Consider the following 20664-nt stretch of genomic DNA (forward strand, 5'->3'; position numbering starts at 1 on the left):
AGGAACTACTGACTCTTTCAAATAAAGTTACAGGCAATTATGATAATTTAGTTTACTTCTGAATATTTTAAATATTATGAAAACAAGTATAACAGCATTGTTTTCAAAACTCCTTTGAGGTATCAACCATTAAAAGATTAGGGTTTGTAAAAAAAACACACACAGTGGTTTATTGAATACTTACAACGTTTACACCTTCAATATTAATTAAATTCCACTTAGTTTTAGAGGACGGAAGTGCACGAAACAAGCAGCTGTTGGAAACATCTTCGAATAAGAGACAACCACAGATGAAAGGCCAGCACTAGATACTGACCCCAATGGAAATGTTAGCGGCCCTGTTTTCTGCTTTGAAATAAAACTTTATAATCCCCAGGAATATTTATATCCAAAGGCCAAGTATTAAACATACACTTCACGTACACACTAGTGTTCGCTGTCTTTATCTGGAAGGGATTAGGTGGCTGGGAATGGGGTAACGCTGGTGTCTACACAGCCAAGAGGAAACATTCACACACAGAGAACCTACGGGACGACGGGATCCCTTACCACGCGCGCATCCTCTTCCTGTTAAAATATGGAATGCTTTTCTTCAAATATCCATTTTTTTTTTGGAGAGGGAAGCGGGGAGCAGATGCTTCAAAGGGGGACAAAAAGAGGGGGAAGGAAATTGCACATAAATAAACCGGATGATTCCAAATGCGAGAAGTCCTCAGAGCTGAGTGCCGAGGGCTTGCCTGGAGTCCTGGGTGTGTGTCTGGCGCCCTGGCCCCCAGCTCGCTCGCTCTGTCCTCCACCTCTTCTTCCTCACTGCTTGAGCTCCAGGGCCCAGACGTGCTGCGGCCAGCCTGTCCGGCCTTTGGTTTTCTTGTCGTTGCTGCTCACTGTGCTTTTCAAGATTTCATTCTGGGCAGAGAGGAGGCGAGGGTGAGAAGAGTGGAAAGAGACATTCAGAGAGGATACCTGCTTCCAATCTACCCTCGCGCTTCCTGGGCCAAAGGAGAGCTCCAGAGGAACTGACTGGAGACGGGGGTGGCTCCCAGTCCCAGCCCCTGCAGAAAATCTAGGAAGGTCTGCGCTGCCCTAGCTCCAACCAAGGCTTCCAGGCCGAAAGGCTCAACTACCGGATGGGCAAGTTTATAAACAACCGCCCGTTTTCCAGTCGTTTATGGAGAAGCTGGGGGCCCTTTTTTTTCCCTGACTCCAGATGTAGAGGTGGGAGCGAGGGTTGGCGCTAAATCTGTTTTCTCTGTTTTCAATAGCAAGCCCAGATCCATGCAGTAAGAAAAATGGGGCACAGGCTTGTCCGTCCTGGCCGGGGCCTTTCTCCCTCTGGCCCAGCAGTGCCTCTCCTCCAAGGCCTTTGAAATCTCCCATTATTCTGAAGGTTGCCACCAGTTTAGTTGGTGACCAAAGGACTGAAGGCCCCCAAGATGGAAAACCCAGCAAATGGAGTTATTTTCCAGGCCCTTCTTAGCAGTAGCCCTCTGGGCCCTTGGTAGGAACCCTGACCAGCTGGGTACAATTTCATCTTATTGCTAATAACAACAGCCATGGCAACATTTGCGTTTTTGTTTTAAACTGTACAGGCTCATTCAAATAAAACTAGATATATCCGTGCAGTATACTCATGTGGGAAACTGCATCTATACTTCACAGCCAAAAGCAACACTGGAACTGTATTTTGAAGTCTGGGCCCTGGAGCTTCTTTTATGTGTACCTTTATGTCTTCTGGCCACAGCCATAAGAACAAACACAAACTCTCTTAGGGCTCATAATCAGGGGCAGCCTCACTCCCAAATGAGACCAACAGTGAAATAATCGGGAGAACTTTTCAGAGACTCATTCTAGAAATATCTGAAAGCAATACCGAACTGGAGGCCAAGGGAAGGCTCTAAAGGTTACGCGGAGTGAGGGTTTCAGGCCGGTGTGATCCGGCGGGGTAGCGGGACCAACGAGGCTCATCCTGGGTGCCTAGGGGAGCAGCGGCTAACCTGGGGGGAAGGTGGCGGGGTGGGGAGGGGGGAGACCACTGGCGCGAAGCATCTCCTAAGATCTCCTCCAGCTGACACCCTCCCCCATCTCCTCTGCTAAGGCAGGAAAGCTTTCCTACCAAAACCTGGTGCAAACACCCCTGGCGCAGGACGCAGCCCCAAAATGTGGGCTCTCATTCCTCAGCCCAACTGGAAAGCTCTAGGGAGCACCGTCCCCGGGAACCTTGCACCTCCAACCTCCCGCCTGCCCCCAGGTACTGACCAGCTCCTTCTTCCTCTTCTCCTCTTTCACGTCTGTCTTCTTGATCTCCGCCTTGAAGGCCTCCGCCTCGCCGTTCTGGTCGTCCTTGGCCAGCAGGTCCATGAGGTAGGCGATATAGCTGGTGGCCAAGCGCAGCGTCTTGATCTTGGAGAGCTTGGTGTCTGCGGGCACGTTGGGGATGCACTCGCGCAGTTCGGCGAAGGCGCTGTTGATGCTCTGAGTCCTGCGCCGCTCCTTGCGGTTGGCGGTACCCCGGCGCTTCACCGGGCGCGGCCCCCCCAGGCCCGGGGGCCCGGCGCCCGGCGGCACCCCCCCGTAATGGGAGTGGTCCAGGCCGGCGGCGCCGCTGGCATACTCCGGACTGTAGGACAGGGCCATGCTGTAGTCGGGGGGCGACATCTCGGGGTGGCCGATGAGCCAGCCGTGGAAGTAGGGGTTCTCCTCGTGGCTGCAGCGGCTGGCGGCGGCGGCGGCAGCTGCGGCGGCGGCGGCGGCAAACGGGTAGCCCTCATGGTGCACCACCGGGTGGTGGGGGAAGCCCCCCACCAGACTCATCTCGCCCTCCGCGCCCCTCCACGCGCCCCAGCGTGCGCGCAGCCCAGCCGCGCCCTCGACCCGGGCCTCGGCTTCGGCGCTCCGCGTCCTCCCCCACCCCCCACCCCCCAAACCCCGGGCGCCCGGGCCGGCTCGGCAGCCGCAGAGGGGGCTGCTGCAGCCCGGGCCCCGGCCCCCCTCCTGGCCAGCCGGGCCTGCTTCAGAGGCGCTGCGGCCACCGGCTCCCCATGGGGCGCGGCGAGCTGGTCCCGGCACCGTGCGCCCCCGGCTGCTGCCGCCGCCGCCGCCGCCGCCGCCGGCTCCCGCCTAGCTCCACAGCCCGCGCGCCGGCTCCTGCTTCCCGGGCTGCTGCGCGGAGGCAGAATCCTCTCGTGCTCATGCAAAGGTGCCCGGGCTCCTGCGAGGCTGCTTCGCGGAGTCCCAGGACTCCACGCCGGGGGCGCGCCGCTGGCGCCGAAGCTAACCCAGAATCCGGGGACGAGTCCGAGCCGCGGCTTGGAGGAGCCGGCCCGGCTCTGCAGGGCGGCTGCGGCGGGGTCGACTGCTCTCAGCAAAACGACCTCCGTGCGACCCTCCCCTTCCCGCCTCTTCCCCTCCCCCACCAGCCCGATCTGGGTTCTTGGGCGCTTATTGTTTTAATGAAATTTTTGGTGGTTGTTTTGGTCCTTGAATGTGATTTTAGCTGCGAGTAACGTGTCCACGCTCCTCTCGGGCTCTTTCGATGGGTTTTCAGAGAGGTCTCAGTGCATCCATTTTCTCAGATCCTCTCCTTCTTTCGGGGCAAGGATCTGGGGCCCTGAAGTCGGCGCCCTGCAGCTCCAAGGCAGCGGCTCGGCCTCTCGGAGGGATGTGCGCGGTGGCCTAGGGGGCTCCCGGGCGGCGGCGGCGGGTCTCCTGGGCTGTTCGCGGGAGCAAGCGGATTTTCCCAGCAAGATCTCCATGTACAGCTACATCTTTAGGGCCGCTCGGGTTAATATATGTCGTCAGAGGCTCCTCACGCCAATCCCGGGGCGGCGGGGGCGGCGCCTCGCGTTCTCCGCAATAAAACTTTTTGATGTTCTCGTTGCTAATTGCCGAGGTCCTCTTCCAGGATTGGCTGCTCCCTCATAACCATAAGATAATTAAAACGAAGGGGGGCAGGGTTAAAAAAACTTTTTTATCAGCCAGAGGTTAATGCAAGTGTTTAACAGATGCTTCACTATTAAAATATTTTCCCCCCAAGTCTCAAATATTGAAGAATCTCAAACCAGGTACAGTATCACTGCTCTTTCTTTTCTGGTTAAAAAAGAAAAAAAAGAAAAAAGAGAGAGAGAGAGAGAAAAAAAAGAAAAACCGCAGACAGTTCTTGTCGAAGTGTTTTGTAAGTAACCGAAGCAAGAAGATAAGCAGCGGCCTCGTGCAGTTTGCGTACGGGGCGGGGGGAGGGAGGCCAGGGCAGAGTGGCAGGCGGCAGCGGCCCCCGCTGCGGGGCCGCTGGAGTGGTGGGCGCAGTGTCCGCGGCGAGCGCGCACCGAGCGCTGGCCTTTCCCCTGGCACACGCTGGGAAACGCCCGTCTCGCCTGCTATCTGCTTAACCCACCACAGTATCCCGGTCAGAGCTGGATTGTTTTTTGGGAGAGGTGGGGGCTCCTGTTATTGAGGCCTCTGTTGGAGCTACTGCTGGCGACCTCCGTCCAGCCGGTCATCCACGCTCCCATTTCCCACTCTTCAGAGAGAGCCGCCCCCAGCGAAGACCTTGGCCGGTTTCGAGGTGTGGGCACCTCGGTTCCCCGAATCTGTGGTGTGGCCGCTATCGGTGTTCCCCTGGTTTAACTAGCCTGTTTGGTAAGTAACTGAATATTTTTTACAGCGTGTTCAGAGCTTATTTTCCCGTTTTTATGAACAAACATATAAATATATCTCTGCATTCCTGCCTCCCCCATAAAAGCGGGCATCTGTGGAAAGCAGGTTTAGTGATCGGAGGGGAACCATTAAACGCCCGTTTAAGAGGCAGGCCGGGAGGACGGCTCGTGGATGTTTAGACTGCCGGCCCCGGTGATCTTGAACGCATTAGAACGGAAAATGCATCTCCACTTGTAAGTCATCGGGCCGCGGGGCACCCAGGCCGCGGCGCCCGCATGGCGTGAGCGTCTGGAGAGGGCTGGAGCGCGGCGCGCGGGAGCGAGGGCCACCGACAAAAGCTGAAATCGCCCCCCGGGGGGCTTGGCCACGAGCAGGGGCTCGTGTGTCTTCGGTGTAGGAAAGGGGTCAGCGGGGGCTGCGTAGGAAGAAGTCGAGGGCACGGTGGACAGAGGCCGGTGCGGGCAGAGGTGACCTGGGAGTGGCCTGTGGGCCCGGCCAGGGTAGCCTAAGGGCAACCAATGACTCCACCTGGGGCATCGCCCTGCCGAGGTAGGCATGTCTGCCGCAGGCCAAGGAAGGAGCCTCTCGCACGAACGAAGACCCTCCTGTCCTTGCCGGCGGGTTGCTGGCCGCCGAGGGTACGGTTGGGGCTGGAAGGCCAGGTCAGCCTGCATGGAGGGTGTGCAGCTCCAGGGCAGCCCAGAACTCGGGGCCCGGGCTCTGCCGGTCGCTAACCTTGGAGCTCTGGGCTGCAGCATTGGGAAATACTCGGATTTGCCGCGGCTGTGCTTTAGGAGAAGGGAAGAAACACGTGAAGGATGTAAAAATCCAGGCTGGGAGTCTGCAGGACCCGTTTTTTTTTCCTTTGGGTGAGAGGAAATTTTCCTGGGATCTCCCAGCAGAACATCTTAAGGCAGAGAACGGGATGAAAGCAAGCTCCTTGGTAAGCTCCAGGAGTTTGCGTAGGCTGGGAACCAAACAGCGACCTCGGTTGGGTGGGTTTGCCGTTTTCAGCACAAGGAGAATCTTTTAAAGACCCGGTTCTCCAAGGAGAGAATACAGGTAGTGTGTTTACATTTTCACAGGGAAGCAAACCCTGAATGTGTAAATACTGGTAGTCCAATCCCCTGAAATTTGATACATTTTTAAAAGTCTGTTTATAAAAACAGGTTTAGGCCTTGGGAGCAGGTAGACAAAGCAAGATGGTTGGGTCAAGGGAAAGTAGTTGGTGACTGTTTTCAGATCTAGAGTTTTGGGGATTGAAGGGAGGGAGAAAAATCAAAGGAGGGCTGGGTTGGGGACCGCAATGCTCCGTTCACCAGAGATGAGTGGCTTCTCTTGCAAAAGCTTCAGAACTCACCACTGTTAGCCTTTCTCATGCTCTTTTAATTGAAACAAACAAAAAAATGGGTGAATCACTTCATGGCTCCAGATGGCATCACAGTGATAAAAGAAATGGACAACATGGGACAGCAAAAGTCGTAAAAGATCTAATCTGAACATCAGTTCTCACTGACAGCATCATTATCAGTTAATTACCACAGTCCAAGGGTCTAAGGCCTCACGTATCTCAGAAACCCAAACCCAGGGGCTATCATCATAGAAAGGCAGGCCTGCAGGAGGCCTGGAGAGAGGGGACAAACAGTGAACTCTAGGGGTATGCACACATTGCAGTAACTGACTCTTGGAGGCAAAACTGGCCTTGACTGACTGAGCTCTCCCAGGTGCATCTATTTTTTTCCTTTCTGTGTCCTTTGCCGTGTTGTACTCCAGGTGTCCCGCGATGTTGAGTCCACCAGGCACTTTGAAAAGCTGCAAAACCAAGATGCCATGTCAAGCTTGCCCTTCATTGAGGTGGCCTGTACCTCTAGGAGTGGTTATGGAGGAGAAGTTGGTGCTGGTGATGAGGGACAAAGAGAAGGAAGGAAGGGAAAAGGCTACAGTCCCAGCTGCATCAACCTGGGAAACCCACCCCTGCCTGGGCTGTAACAGTGTGGCTTCTGCTGTGCTGCTCTCCAACCCCGCTATTGCCTACAATACTCAGTGGGCTCAGGGAACTGAGACAGTGCCAACGGAGGACCCGCCTGGGAATCCACAGCAGGCAGCCTAGTGAGGGAACTTGTCTGCTTCGATGGGAGGCTGGGGATTGCACTGCTGCAATCCTCAGTCCCTGGATCCGAAGGCTGCTTCACGGGGCAGTAGCCTGGGTTTGGCAGGGTCCTTGTGATGCTGCTCCGTGGTCTTCCTTGTGGCTGATGGTGTCCCTGCTGTGCTGCACATTGTGTCTGCACACAGCCACTCGCAGAACCCAGAACCCGATTCAAACAGCTTTTTGCGCCCACGTCTGTTGTCTCCTTCCCTTCACTCCCACTATTTCCCCTGGAGAAAATTCAAAGAGCCCGAGGAGAAGCTGAGCACTCCCTTGCAAACATTTTGGTCTTGTGAGATATTACTTTTAAAAATCAATCTGGTTTAAACTAAATATTTTTTTTAAACTTCAATCTGTTTTTAGGGGAAAATTCAGATCTTTTGAGGTATTTATTATTTCAAAGGCAAGAGCAGTTTTGTATCTTGTGTTTTGCTCATGAGAACTCAAAATAAACTGGACCTGAAAAGAACCAGGCCAGAGGCCATAAACACACATTTTATATTTACAGGAATTATGGCTCAGTTCCCTTCGTCATCTTCGAATCTCATTTTACCTTATTTTCCTAACCTCGTAGAAGTGATTCTGAGCGTTCCCTTCAGTAAGTACCACACTGTTATATAAGGCAAGCTGAGAACACGCTAAGAACCCCAGAAAGAGCATCAAGCCTGGAAGGTGACAGAAAAAGCAATATGTTCCTGAAGGGGTAGTCTCAGCCCTGCCTGCTGTGAGGACAGTGCTGCTGGCGACACACTGATGACTCTGTCCTGAGGTGGGAGTCACCTAGTCCTAGGAGGTGTGGGATGTGTATCTGAGTGGCAGTGGGAGCTTCCTCTTTCTGGGTTTTTTCTTGGTTTCTTTTTGGGAAATGGTTGTCTACAGATTGGACAAGTGACAATAGCTCCAGAAATGTGGTGGTGCTCAAAGCAGACAAGGCAGAATCAAGTTTGGTTGGAATTTTATGTCTATTTCAAAAATGAAGGGCATGAAAAGCCGCCTTCCACTCTTTATTTCTTTATTTCTTCTGAGCAAATTCTTTTTGGATTTTGGAGGTGGGGGCAGGGTCTTTGGGCGAAGGAGTTCCCTTTCCTCCTCCTTCCCATCCAGAGCAGATCTGTGGAGCTAGAAGGGGGAGGTACTGCCCTGCTGGCTGCAGAGGGGCTGACTGGGAATTAATTAAGTCTGGAAGTGAATATTCAGGTTGAACTGCAAATTCAAAGGAGCAGTGGAGAAAATCAGGACTCTTCCCTGCCTGTACATTTCCCCCCTGCTCTCTCCACTCCCTTGTTCTTTCCCTTCCTCCTTTGCCATTTGTCCTCAAACGTTTGGATCTACAAGGATTTTTTTTCCCCTGTTGCTGAACCTTAGACTGATGTGCAAGAATGAGATACTGGTTCATCTTTAAGTCCTTGAAGAAAAATCTTAATGTCTAGTATTACAAGCTTCAGGTTTTCCATTTTCCCCAAATAATCGATGACTAGATCCCCACATTAAGTGGTAGATAATCTTACTGCTCTGGAGCATTTTCACTGATAAAGGAGAACTAACTACTTTGCCAGGCATTCAAGTCTGTCTGTAAAGCTAAAATATTTGTTCAGAATAAAGGAAACCTATGACAGTGTTGTGAAGATGCCCCATCTCAGGCACCATGAGGTGTGTACATGGGAGGTGATAAATCTCATCTCTGTGAATCTTTGCTAATTTGTAGTAATGCATAGGGTTAGAGCAAAAGTAGCATAAGATAAAAATGCCTCCCACAGGATGTATGCTGAATATTCATCCACATTATTGTTTCAAGCAAATTGCCTACACAAAGCAATATTTTCTTCTTAACTGGGAGGAAATATTCAATATCCACTTCAGATTGTCATTGTGATTTTTCATATATACTCCATGAAAATAGAAAGGAATAGACTCAACTAGTATGCAGTGCAAATCTGGTGTTCTGAATAAAATATGAGCACAAATCACAACGTAAACTATGGGGCATTGGAGAAACCATTTATGTGGCCGAAATATTTGCTTGTGACTTGAGGTGGGGGTGCATTCCCAGATCTCACCGCAGTGTTGGTCACATTCCTGGGAAGCCCTGTTTTGTGGTTTCCTTTGCAAATTCACGGAGATGGATTCCTTTAACTCTGACAGTTTCTTCCAAATCTTTCCTACATTCTTCTAGGGCCTTTTCTTATAGACAAGGGACTTGAGCCAGGATGGTTAGGTTTCAGGTTAACAAAAAGAAACACTTTTATTGTCAATATTAATGGCAAACCTCGATTTTTACAAGGCTTGGGTTTAGCAGCATGAGCAGATCAAAAGCAGCTTGGCTTGATTTCTCCATATTCTCTGGAGCTTAGACAATTAACTGCAATTTTGCTGCTAACGAAACAACACAAAAAGTTAGTTACAGAAATGTTAAAGTTCATCTTTTAGCAGAGATGTTAACCTGTGTGCAACATATCAGAATTTCATAAATTTATCCCCGGATCTTGAATTGAGTTTTAAAAAGAAACTCCTCAAGAAAGTGTTGCATGAACAGTGTCCTCATTTGCAATGGCGAGATCTGTTTCAGTGTGTGCAGTACACCCTCGCTCTCTGGCTGGCGGTGTAAGGATCCGGCAGACTGAGGTCTCCCTGGTAATTTGGGTACACCGAGTCTCCAGTTAATGATAGATAATCAGCCTTTGGGTCATTCGGTCATTCTCTTATTACAAACTCCTCCTGCTCTCTCTGATCTCCTTTCAAACTAAATTTCACACAAACAAATAAAGCAAGACAGGGACAAGTTCTTAAAAAAAGAGGGAGAAATATTAGAAACTCCTGATACAGAACTCTAAACAAGGAAAGGCAAGCTAAAAGAGGATAGGAAAGAACATCTTATCAAAATGAACATGTTGTGTACAAAACATTAAAAGAAAAGGCTCTGGTTTCTGTTAAAGTGACAGAAAATTAAAATAAAAATAATTGCAGGCAGAAAAGTTATAATATAAACAGAGAAGGCAGGATGCTTGCTGGGAATGCGCAGCACTAGGAGGCTAATTTGTTGTTACAGATTATATATCTGCATCATGATTGGAGAGACGCTACTTTGTTCCATATTCCAGAAGAGAATGGTTTTCTTTTTAACATTTGTGTGAGTGCCCACTTAACACAGGCCAAAACCTCGAGGAACAACAACAACAAAAAATAAATAAATAAAAAAAGGAATTGCATTCTGCTTGCAAAGCATCCAACTTCAAACGAAGCAATTGGTTGCTTACGGAAAAAGCAGAATTCCATTCAGAATGCATTTGGAGACTTCCCTAAATCACTGTGACTGATGCTTTCTTATTTTGCTGACAGAAAGCAAAGTTCATTCTTAGGAACCTACAGCTGAAACCAGTCTTCCCCACTCCCTGGGGGTTTTCGTTTCCCCAGGCTACAGTTGCCCATGACTTTAGAAAGGCAAACTTCAGATTGGCCAAGGTGCATCTCAGACCAGATCCCTTAGGAAGACTTGAGAAGGTGTGGCTCTGGCAGTAAGGAGCTCGGGGCGAGAGCGCCCCTAGTGCCGCTTTCCTGTTCTGCCCTTGACGGTCCAGTTTGGTCTAAGCTCAGGATCCCCAGTGCATGCCATCCCCAAACCTTAGGTTTCCACTCTTAAGAGGGATCGTAACTTTGGCTTAGGGCTTGACTAACCCCCCAATTCTCCAAGTCAGAGAGGCAGCTGGAAGACAGTAGCAGGTAGGTGAAAGTGTCAATTCCACATTTTCCCCAAGGGTGGGTCTATCTGCCTCCAGTGTTGGAGAATCCACACCTCTTTGTTTCTTCTAGGCCCAGACTAAATGCCACCTCCTCAGGGAAGCCTTTCCAAGATATTGCTCTCGATCCTTGCCTCCCCGGATCAAGTCTTTGCTGAACTTTCTGGTGCTTGCACTCACATTCTCTTTGGCAGATCTCTGTCGCCTCTGTGACTGTGCCTGACTCCACAGCTCCATCAAAAAGGTGCTTAACCAGCTCGTGTAAAAACAGACAATTTCGAGAAACCGGGAACATTCTAAGTACCCCAGTTGCAATGGGATTCATTGCCTGTATTCTTAATGCGGTTACAAAGGATCACCTGGGTCAGTCTGGCCCCTCGGTGCGACCACCTCCAAGGCCCTGCGCCAAGGAGCCGAGGGTCGGCTCTCCACAGACAAGCTGCCCCTGTGTGTAAGGCTTCGTTTCCCCTTAGGAACAGTGGCGGCGACGACGCGAACCTCTGTGTGTGGAGGCTGCAGGAGATGAGTTTAAGGCGCCCCTGAGAGAGAGGCTCCTGATCCGTGGGTGCGCTCAATAAATATTCACGTACTTTCTCTTCCCGCCTCTTTGGTTTTGTCCCACTCTTCCAGCTGCCCGAAGGACCAGCTCCACAGCGACGGGTGCCAGCCCCAACAGGTGTGTCCTTTCCGCGCCGCTCGCCGATCCGCACCGGCCCGCCTTGGTGCCTCAGTGCCCCCGCGAAACCGCGACTCCGCGGGCATCGCCTGGGCCTCGGCCTCTGAGGACGGAGGGCGCTGCAGAGCTACATGCGCACAACTGGGGGTCGGGGGCGCGGCCGGAGCCAGCGCCCCGCGTTTACACCGTCTGCTCTTCAGCCGCGGAGAGGCCTGCGGGGTCGTCCCCTCCAACCTGGTTAAATTCTCGTTGTGGTGCTCCCCTCGCCCTCACCCCATCCCTTAAGGTTTCCGACGCGGATAAGGCGGGTGTTCAGTGCTGCTGGCCGGGTGAGGTCGCCGCTCCGGGCGGGACGCAGCCCCGGCTCGGTCCAGTCCATCTCCGAGAACTTTTCGCCTGAGGCGGGCAGGAAGGGGTTAACCGCGCCCCTCTCCCACTTTCACCTCGGAGCCCCTAGTGCTGGGCGAAGGCCACTGCTTCCCTCCTGAGGTCTCATTAGGGAAACCCTCACCGCTATTTTCAACATTTCCTCAATCAAGTGCCTTTAAATAGAGCTGCACAAACAAATTGGCGGCAAAAGCGTAGATCTTGTCACGATTGAGACCAATCCAATATTTCAGCCTTGTTTGCTTTGCAATTACGGGTTGGCTTGTGGCTGCGGTGCCACCGGGGCCAATCTGCAGCCGGCGGCTTTCTCCTCTGCACCTTGGGCGGGTGGAGGAAGCGACCCGCGCGGAGCCACTGCGGGGACCGGAGAGGGTGGCGCAGGGCAGGTGACACGCGGCCGCGTTTTTTGTGCGTGGGAGCCGTCGCCAGACCCCAGTGCCAAGGGCGCGCAGAGCAGCGCGAAAGGGGAGAGCCCGCGCCGCTGAGGCACACGCCGCGACGGCAATAAAGCTGCACTTCGCACATGGAAATCAGTGTTGCGTCTTTACTGGCTTCTCCTCTGCACCCCTCCCCCGCGTGCCCCTCTATCCCGTGCCGCGTTGCATTTTCCTTCAGTGTGGCTTAGCGGTTACTGGATTTCTCCTTCTCCCTCGCTGTGAAACTGCTAACATGATTTGTTATATTTTCCATAGCTGCTTATTCTTGTTTGACTTTTTGTACAAAGTCCCTTTAAATCTGCTGCAGGACGGGTAACGCTCCAAGCCCTTTGGATGGGCCCCTGCAGGCGTGTGGCTGCCCCCTGCCCACTTTTAATTCTTTCGGGATAGCTCTTCTGTGTAAATCATTCCCTGGGTGCCTCCATCGGTCATCGCGCGGGCCAGCCCAGTTTCTATCAGCGGAACAGTAGTTAACTCAAATCAGGTCTTAAGCCTTCTGTTTCACAGACAATTAAATCTTGGCTGCTGTTTAACAAAATTGTAATATTTACTCTGCTCTATACCGTGGAGCACTTTTAAAGTAAAAAGCACACACACACAAATGCTACATTTCAAAAAGAAAATATGCTAATAAATCTCTTTTTATGGATTCTCTCTGCATAAGTGGAAACAACATGATTTAAATCCCCAACACCCCACCCCCTTTAGAGGCACAGCTGAAGTTATACAGATACTGTCTTCCACAGGGTCCCCATCTTCCGGGCGGGCGGGGGAAGCTCCTGCAGTTATTACATTCAACTCAGCTTCAAAGGTTTCCCTCCCCACCCCAACCCATATGATAGGTAAGAGGGATTATCATATGGTAAAATTTTAAACGTGGAATCTATTTCTCATGTGGATTCAAGACACAGAGGTGTGATTTCATATTACTTTCTAAATGAATATTCATTTTCTCCTCTGTCCATTTCTGAAGGAATGGGAAGTTGAGGCAGAGAAATTTTTTTTTATGAGACTCTGGAGTATGTACTAAAATATACTTCTTTATTTTTAAAGAATGTGTAAGGTGTAGACCTACATTTGTTTGCTGGTTGTCATAAAACAAATTCGTAGCCATTTGATCCAATAGGCAAACTACTACATTTAACTTTTTTTTTTTTTTTTTTTAGTTTATAGTTCAACTTGGGTTATATCTTCACTAGGATCATCCTCCTATTATAATATTTTGGTTCTCAATCTTATTTAAAGCAAATTTCAGAAGTGATTGTTTCATAAAATTGTGCAATAATAAAGCCACAGAATAGTATTTTAAATCCTTATGGTCATGCATACTCATGTATCTTTCACACACAATTTGCTGGCTAACTGACTGCTTTAGGAAGTCAAGCGCTAAGAAGCTAAAGTAGCTAGAAAGAATTCATAAGAATAATGTTTTCATAAAAAAATTGGTCTGGCATATTATTCAATGCACAAATTAGAATACTACTTTCATGTGTGTTAATGCTTAACAGTAAAACTGCTAGAGTGTCTTAACCATTAACATGTTTTACCACTCCACTTTCAAATGGGTGATCTCAGATAATTATGAAGATTTTGATGTTAATCCCACATTAAGTGAACAAGTATTATAATAATCTTAAAGCATTATTATTCTCATATAAATGCCAACAAACACAATTGTAGAGGGAACACAATTACTTTTTATCTGACATTATCCTATAAGAATATGGCCATATTCATTTCTTTGAAAATCAGAGCAGTTTTCAATTACTTTTTAAACAGAACTTTTTTCAACATAGCATTTTGCAATGCCTATAAACCACAGCAACTTGATACTGACAGATACACATTTTTCCTACATTATTATTCATTAACCTCTTTGGAAACTCACTAAAATAGAATAATACTCAAAAATATAAACACATAAAGAACAATTATTAGGTTCTACATATTTATTTAGGTAAGCCAATATTATTAAATTAAAAACATGTGCCTGGCATATAAATGCTTCTTTAGGAATTCTTTTTTGGATGAACAGTCATTTTTTAACCAACTCAGATTTTCAAATACTGATTTTTCACTCTGAACAGGCCTTGCATTGTTTTCAACAGTAGCTCCTGGAACAATATCGTTCTTAGTATTTTAGACTTTCAAACAACAATTGGAATTGGATAAATGCTTTCAGCTGGGAGTACTTTCCTAATACCTCTGTAGGTAATAGGAGTGTCTATTTGTATTGGGTGACAAACGGACACTGTCCTGGACAAACTGCCTACATTCTACAGAATCTACTGGAAAATAGTTTTTCTGTGTGATTGCTTGTGGTTCATCCAAAAAAAATTCTATTAAAATTTTAAAGTAATGTTTTTCTAATTATATTTGTAAAGTGATGACTTAAAGAGATATATAAAAATTAGGCAGGAAGAATGCAACAAACATGCAGCAACAAAATATGAAGAAATTTGCTTGAGAGAGTCTAGCAGGAGAATAGCTCTACATAACCTAATAGATTGTTGTTGACTTTCCCGGTTCAATGACTTTAAAATTGAGTTTCTCCTTGATAAAGACACTCAACCAAGGAAATATGTGTAAATTTTTGTATTTCAGAAAATATTAGCCTATTGTGATTTTAAATATTAAATTAAAATATAAACACCTTTAATTATTGGGCCAGTGTTCTTTCTAAAAGAACGTGTGGTATAAAAATTAATGTCAAATTTTCTTCAAATACAGTTTAAACTGGAATGATAAAGTGTATCCATGACATAATTTCCATAAACCCCAACTTGTCAAGAAAGAAGTGCAAAAGTTTTTTTTGGGAAAAACTGGGCAGCTTAACTGTTGTTAATCTAGGATAAATAAAGCAGGAAACTGCCTCCTTACATTCTCAGTAATTTTTTTTCTTTCTCTTCCAAACGTTGTCAAGTTCTATATATCTTGTGCTATTCAAGTAAAGATGATGTCAGTAATAAAATTATAGAATGTAATAAACTATTTTTCACTTTATTATAAAATCTATGTATTATATTGGATGATATAATTGCTTAGTTGTTTTAGCATTGAATTTTTCTTTTTTTCAAATAGAATAATATTTATGAAACTCTTACAAAGATAACTATGGTGGCTCATTAAAAGTAGTCATGGTGGCCGGTGCCACGGCTCAATAGGCTAATCCTTTTCCTGTGGCGCTGGCATACCGGGTTCTAGTCCCTGTTGGGGTGCTGGATTCTGTCCCGGTTGCTCCTCTTCCTGTCCAGCTCTCTGCTGTGGCCCGGGAGTGCAGTGGAGGATGGCCCAAGTGCTTGGGTCCTGCACCCACATGGGAGACCAGGAGAAGTACCTGGCTCCTGGCTTCGGACCAGCCCGGTGCGCCGGCTTCAGTGCGCTGGCTGCAGCGGCCATTGTGGGGTGAACCAACGGCAAAGGAAGACCTTTCTCTCTGTCTCTCTCTCTCACTGTCCACTCTGCCTGTAGGGGGAAAAAAGTAGTCATGGTTATGAAGTGGCATGTGAGTCTGCAACTTTTATTTTACACTCCTTTTAAAATCATAACCTGGGTATTTACAATGGGGATATCCAAGAAAAGAAACACAAGGATCCTTAACGTACACAACCAAGAACTACAATCTTTTAGAAGTTGCTCTCAGAAAACATTCTCTATCAACATTTCCATTCCTTTTTTTTTCCCTCTGCAATACCTCCACCTGCTATAATTTACTAAAAAGTCAAGGTATTAAGAGTGACTACTACAACTAAATGGGTTTTTCTCTGTTTGCATACATTAATATGGTTACATTGATGATTGAAACGTTCACTCAGCTGTCCTGGCATTTTCTCTCTTTTGTTAATTATCTGAATATTTGGAAAAAACTGGGTGATGTACCTCCATTGCCTTGCATGCTAGAAGTTTTAACTTACAGCCTCAGATTCCTCAGAATACATAGTAAGCCCTATACATTTTATTGTACTGTTACTTAGCTCTGCTTCATATCAAAAGAATCGAAAGCAGTTGCTTTAAGAATAGGTAAGAATGAATTTTTCAAAATTTGTTTAGAAAAATAAGTCCTGTGATACAATTGTAATTTACTTTTGATGTTTAGTACATCAGTGATGTGTTCTGGTCAATATTTTGATTCCAAGGGAAGTAAAATCACATTTTAAATGGGAAAGCTTTTTAACATTAATTTTGCTGTCAAGAAATCTTCATGATATTTCGTAAGGCTGCTACTGTGCATGTAAAGCAGCATAACAGAGTGAGGAAGGGCAGGGTCTCGAAGTCAGGGACACAGTTTTGAATCTTGACTACGACAGTTATCAGCTGTATGGTCTTGGGATAATTGTTTAACCATGGTCTGCTTCAGTTACCACATCTGGAAAGCATGGATAATAATTGTAAACTGTCACATTGTCATGGTGAACATTTAGCGAGATGATTCACGTGGAGCTCTTGGTAGAGGGTTTGGCACAGAATAAGTGCTAAATAAATGTCAGCCATTCTCCTTGGCATTGCTCTACACTGTTAGAGTGGCACACCACAGCTAGCTTCCCAAGAGCCACTAAGTGTGGGGATGTTGACAGCCTGCGCACTTCTTGGAGATTTGCATGAGGAGCTGCATTGCCTACAGACCTCAGGGTTGACAGGATAAAGACAATGGCTTCTGGCTTCCTTTGGAGGCTCTGGAAAGTAATGGGAAGATGGCTCTAGTGATAGCAATCATAGCAACCCACCAGAGTGTGGACGTCTACTTTTATTCCATCTTCATCTGTGGAATGGTTGGTTTGTGCCAGACACTAAGGTCTAACTAGGGAATATAATATCTTAAAGAAATAGAATAAATACCTAAATCACTGTTTTTGTGCTCCAGCATTGCAACATTTTAAGCACAAATATATTTATTTGCAAACTATGCATCTGCACTTCTTTACAGATACATTGCTTACATTTTACATTTATGCTAAAATAAACTAAAAAGGGTAAGTTATAGAATAATTAGATAATAGGTTTAAATATTTTGCCATAAGATTCAACCTCATCGGCAGTAGGCATAACCCACATTTCAAATAGTCTTATTTGTTTAAAAACACTTTGGCTAATTTATTGTTGAATTCAGGTTATCAGTGTCTGCTTTGTTTTGTGGCTGATAAAAGCCTTTACTTATGAGGAGGAACAATGTTAGTTCTGTCACTTTCTTGTTCATGATATCTGCCCACATTCTTTGCATTATTAATTGAAGATCCTTTGCAGGAATTTTTTAAAGCCCCTTGTCCATTTGGAGAAGGGTAGTTTAGTTAAAACTGGATTAATAATCGGCTTCCACCTCACTGAGTCAGATAAATTTGTAATATATCTCATTCTTGTATACTTACGAGTGAGCTGCTATCAACCCCTCTGCCTTCATGATCTCCGGCTGCCTTGGGGGACATATTATGTCCTCAAGGCAGCTGTTGACATAGGACCAAGCCAAATTGTTGGTGCCAGTGGTTACATTCAGTATTAGTGTACTCATTTCTGAATGTTCATATGAAAACAACAATAAAAAGAATTTTTTTTTGACAGGCAGAGTGGACAGTGAGAGAGAGACAGAGAGAAAGGTCTTCCTTTTCTGTTGGTTCACCCCACAATGGCTGTTGTGGCCGGCTCGCTGTGGCCGGTGCACTGCACTGATCCGAAGCCAGGAGCCAGGTGCTTCTCCTGGTCTCCCTAGTGGGTGCAGGGCCCATTGGGCCACAGCAGAGAGCTGGACTGGAAGAGGAGCGACCGGGACAGAATCAGGCGCCCCGACTGGGACTAGAACCCAGGGTGCCGGCACCGCAGGTGGAAGATTAGCCTATTGAGTCGCGGCGCCGGCCAAGAATTTCTAACATAATCTTCCATAATTCCATTCTTTTGGGCACATGTTTGGCTAGACTCAGAAGGCATTAAAGTTTCTTTTTCTACCTTTTTATTTCATTGAGGAATGAATGTGACACTTTGGTCTAACTGGGGAATATAATATCTTAAAGAAATAGAATAAATACCTAAATCACTGGACCTTTTTTAGTTTTTGTTTTCAATAATTTGCCTTACTCTATTTACCATACAATATTACAGCTATTCACTGTTTACAAATCAACTTCACACATTTCTTTCGTTTCTTTCTCTGTAAGGTAGATAAAGCAGGTCTGGCTCTGTCCTAAAGATGGAAAAGATGAATCATCAGTGGCATTTTTGGAGACATGAAGTGACTGTGCAAATTCATACAATTTTAAGCAGAAGAGCTGGGTTTGAACTTGTATTTTAAATCAATATTATGCTATTTTTGTTTTGTCATGTTAATTAAATTTTTAAAAACTTCGTTTGTTTTTTAAAACATCTATTTAAGAGGCAGAGAGGGAGACAGACTGACAGAGCGAGCTGCTTCTGCTGATTCAAAACTCAAATGCTTGCAGGGCTTGGGGTTGAGGGTGGCCAAATCTGAGAGCAGGCACCCACTTACTTGAGCCATCACCTGTTGCCCACTGGAGTCTCCATTAGCAGGAAGCTGGAGTCACGAGCTTGAGCCAGGTATGAACCCAGGTACCCCAGTATGGAACATAAGTGTCTTGATCACTAGGTCAATGGCTGCCCCTGTTCACTAACTTTTATATATACATATATATATATATATATTTAATATTTATTTGAAAGTCAGGGTTACACACACACACACACACAGAGAGAGAGAGAGAGAGGCAGAGAGAGAGAGAGAGAGTTCTTCCAGCCAGGAGCCAGGAGCTTCCTTCAGGTCTTCCAATGACAGTCTAAGGGCCCAAGGATGTGGGCCATCTTCCACTGCTTTCCCAGGCATAGCAGAGTGTTGGATTGAAAGTGGAGCAGCTGGAACTCAAACCGGAGCCCATATGGGATGCTGGCACTGCAGATGGCGGCCTTACCTGCTTTGCCACAGCACTGGCACCTCACTAACTTAAAACAATATTCATATTCATCTGAATCAAAGGGAGACAGAACTATAAAACTGAAGAGAAGTGATGGTTCCAAGTGGTGCTGGGAATGAATTAAGAGGAAGCACATATATCGGCATATATAAGAATCAAACAGAGTAATGTAGAGGAAAGGAATTAGCATTTAGTGACCACCTATTATATCCTATGTTCTTTACACACACTATCCTTTTAAGATAGTTCTTAAAGTGGTAGAGTTTACGTAAAGAGATATTGAGGTTCAGAAGTGCTAAATAAGTTGACTTTAAGTTGTGGAGTTGAAGCCAACAAAAGTTGAAAATTAAAATAATACACATACTTTAAGCTTCCAGGTCATGCTAACGTAACAAAACAGATTATGTGTTAAGGTCTTCTCACTAGTATTTTTTTTCCTAAATTGGATCTCTAGCTTGGGCTGAAATGAACATGACAAAACCAAATGGTGATGTGGATGCAGAGACATTGGATTACTCATGCACTGATGATGGGAATGTACAATGGTACAGCCTCTGAAAGACAGTTTCAGAATTTCTTTAAAAACTAAACAAGCTTCTACCCTATGACCCTGCAATTGTACTTCTGAGCATTTTTCTTAGTTAAGTGAAGAGTTAAGTTCACACAGAATGTTGTTTATGAGAGCTTGTAATAGCTTTATGTACGATTGCCCCAAACTGGAAAAACCCAGAAGTTCTTCAATGGATGAACACACTGGTAACCATTCTTTTAACATTTAAGAAAGTAATATTAATCATGGTACATCTATTTCATACTGGTATGGGATACTACTCAATAATACAAAGGAACAAATTACTGATAAATGGTACAACCTGATTGAATCTTTAGGGAAGGGTCACATACTGTCTGGTTCCATTTATATTACATTCTTGAAATGACAAAATTAGAGAAATGGAGAAAAGAGGAGTTAAGGAATTAAGTGGAAGGAAGTGAGGATGGCTATGAAAGAACAAGAAAAGGAGTCCTAGTGACAATGGAAATGTTCTGTATCTTGGCTTTATCAGTGTCAATTTTCTGGTTGTGATATTATACTACAATTTTTCAAGATGTTAGCATCAGGAGAAATGGGGAAAGGTTGCCTGAGAGCTCTATTATTTCTTATAATTGTATGGGAATTTATGATGATCTCAAAAGCTTATTAACAAAGTCAACTGATCTTCAAGGAATTCAGTTCCATGCCTTCCAGAACTGGTTTGAAAACAGGAGCAGAATGAGATTGAGAATAAGACTTATAACCTTAAGAATGATCTTTAATACATTACTCAAGATCTTCTGAATTTTGCCTTCTGCTTTTTATTATGATTGTAATGTATTCTCACTGCTATTTTGGGGAAGAAGAAAATAGCCACCTCTCTGTCATAGGACTGCTTTTCATAGAAGTCTTAAATCCATCAGCTGACAGATTTATGTATTAGAAGATGAAACTAGATTCCATTATATCTGATTGTCACAATTTATTTTTAAAGATGATCAGGGAAGTTTTTATTACCCTTCTCATCTCCTCCTGACTTAATTTTCTTCTTCTCTGTCTTATTCTATTTGAACTTGTATTTTCTCATGTTGTACTATTTCACCTAAAGTAAGTGCACATCTGTAGATTAAATTATAATGCCATTCTTAAAATGAGAAATATAAATATATATTGAATTTATACACA

The 20664-nt window shown here is 46.0% G+C and overlaps 1 protein-coding gene and 1 long non-coding RNA gene across 5 annotated transcripts in view; one reads left to right on the forward strand and one right to left on the reverse strand.

Moving 5' to 3' along the window:
- Window positions 1-143: 143 nt before the first annotated feature.
- Window positions 144-2904, reverse strand: HAND2 (heart and neural crest derivatives expressed 2). The gene is made up of 2 exons (XM_008249878.5): window positions 2257-2904; window positions 144-906 (listed from the first exon to the last, which is right to left on the reverse strand). Exons 1-2 carry the CDS (start codon window positions 2809-2811, stop codon window positions 808-810), a joined length of 654 nt encoding a protein of 217 aa, XP_008248100.2. The 5' UTR covers window positions 2812-2904; the 3' UTR covers window positions 144-807.
- Window positions 2905-3879: 975 nt separating this feature from the next.
- LOC103345489 (uncharacterized) overlaps window positions 3880-20664 on the forward strand; it is a 166552-nt gene continuing 149767 nt past the window's right edge. For 3 of the 4 annotated variants that reach the window (XR_016229922.1, XR_016229924.1, XR_016229929.1), the window contains exon 1: window positions 4134-4635. This is a non-coding gene — a long non-coding RNA (uncharacterized LOC103345489). Of the gene's footprint in view, window positions 4062-4133; window positions 4636-11166; window positions 12903-20664 lie in introns of those variants that run through there. The other variant, XR_007913920.3, reaches the window with a different exon arrangement.

The sequence above is a fragment of the Oryctolagus cuniculus genome, chromosome 2 (assembly GCF_051225735.1).
Source record: "Oryctolagus cuniculus isolate XC-2025 breed Fujian yellow rabbit chromosome 2, ASM5122573v1, whole genome shotgun sequence".
NCBI classification, from domain to species: Eukaryota; Metazoa; Chordata; class Mammalia; order Lagomorpha; family Leporidae; genus Oryctolagus; species Oryctolagus cuniculus.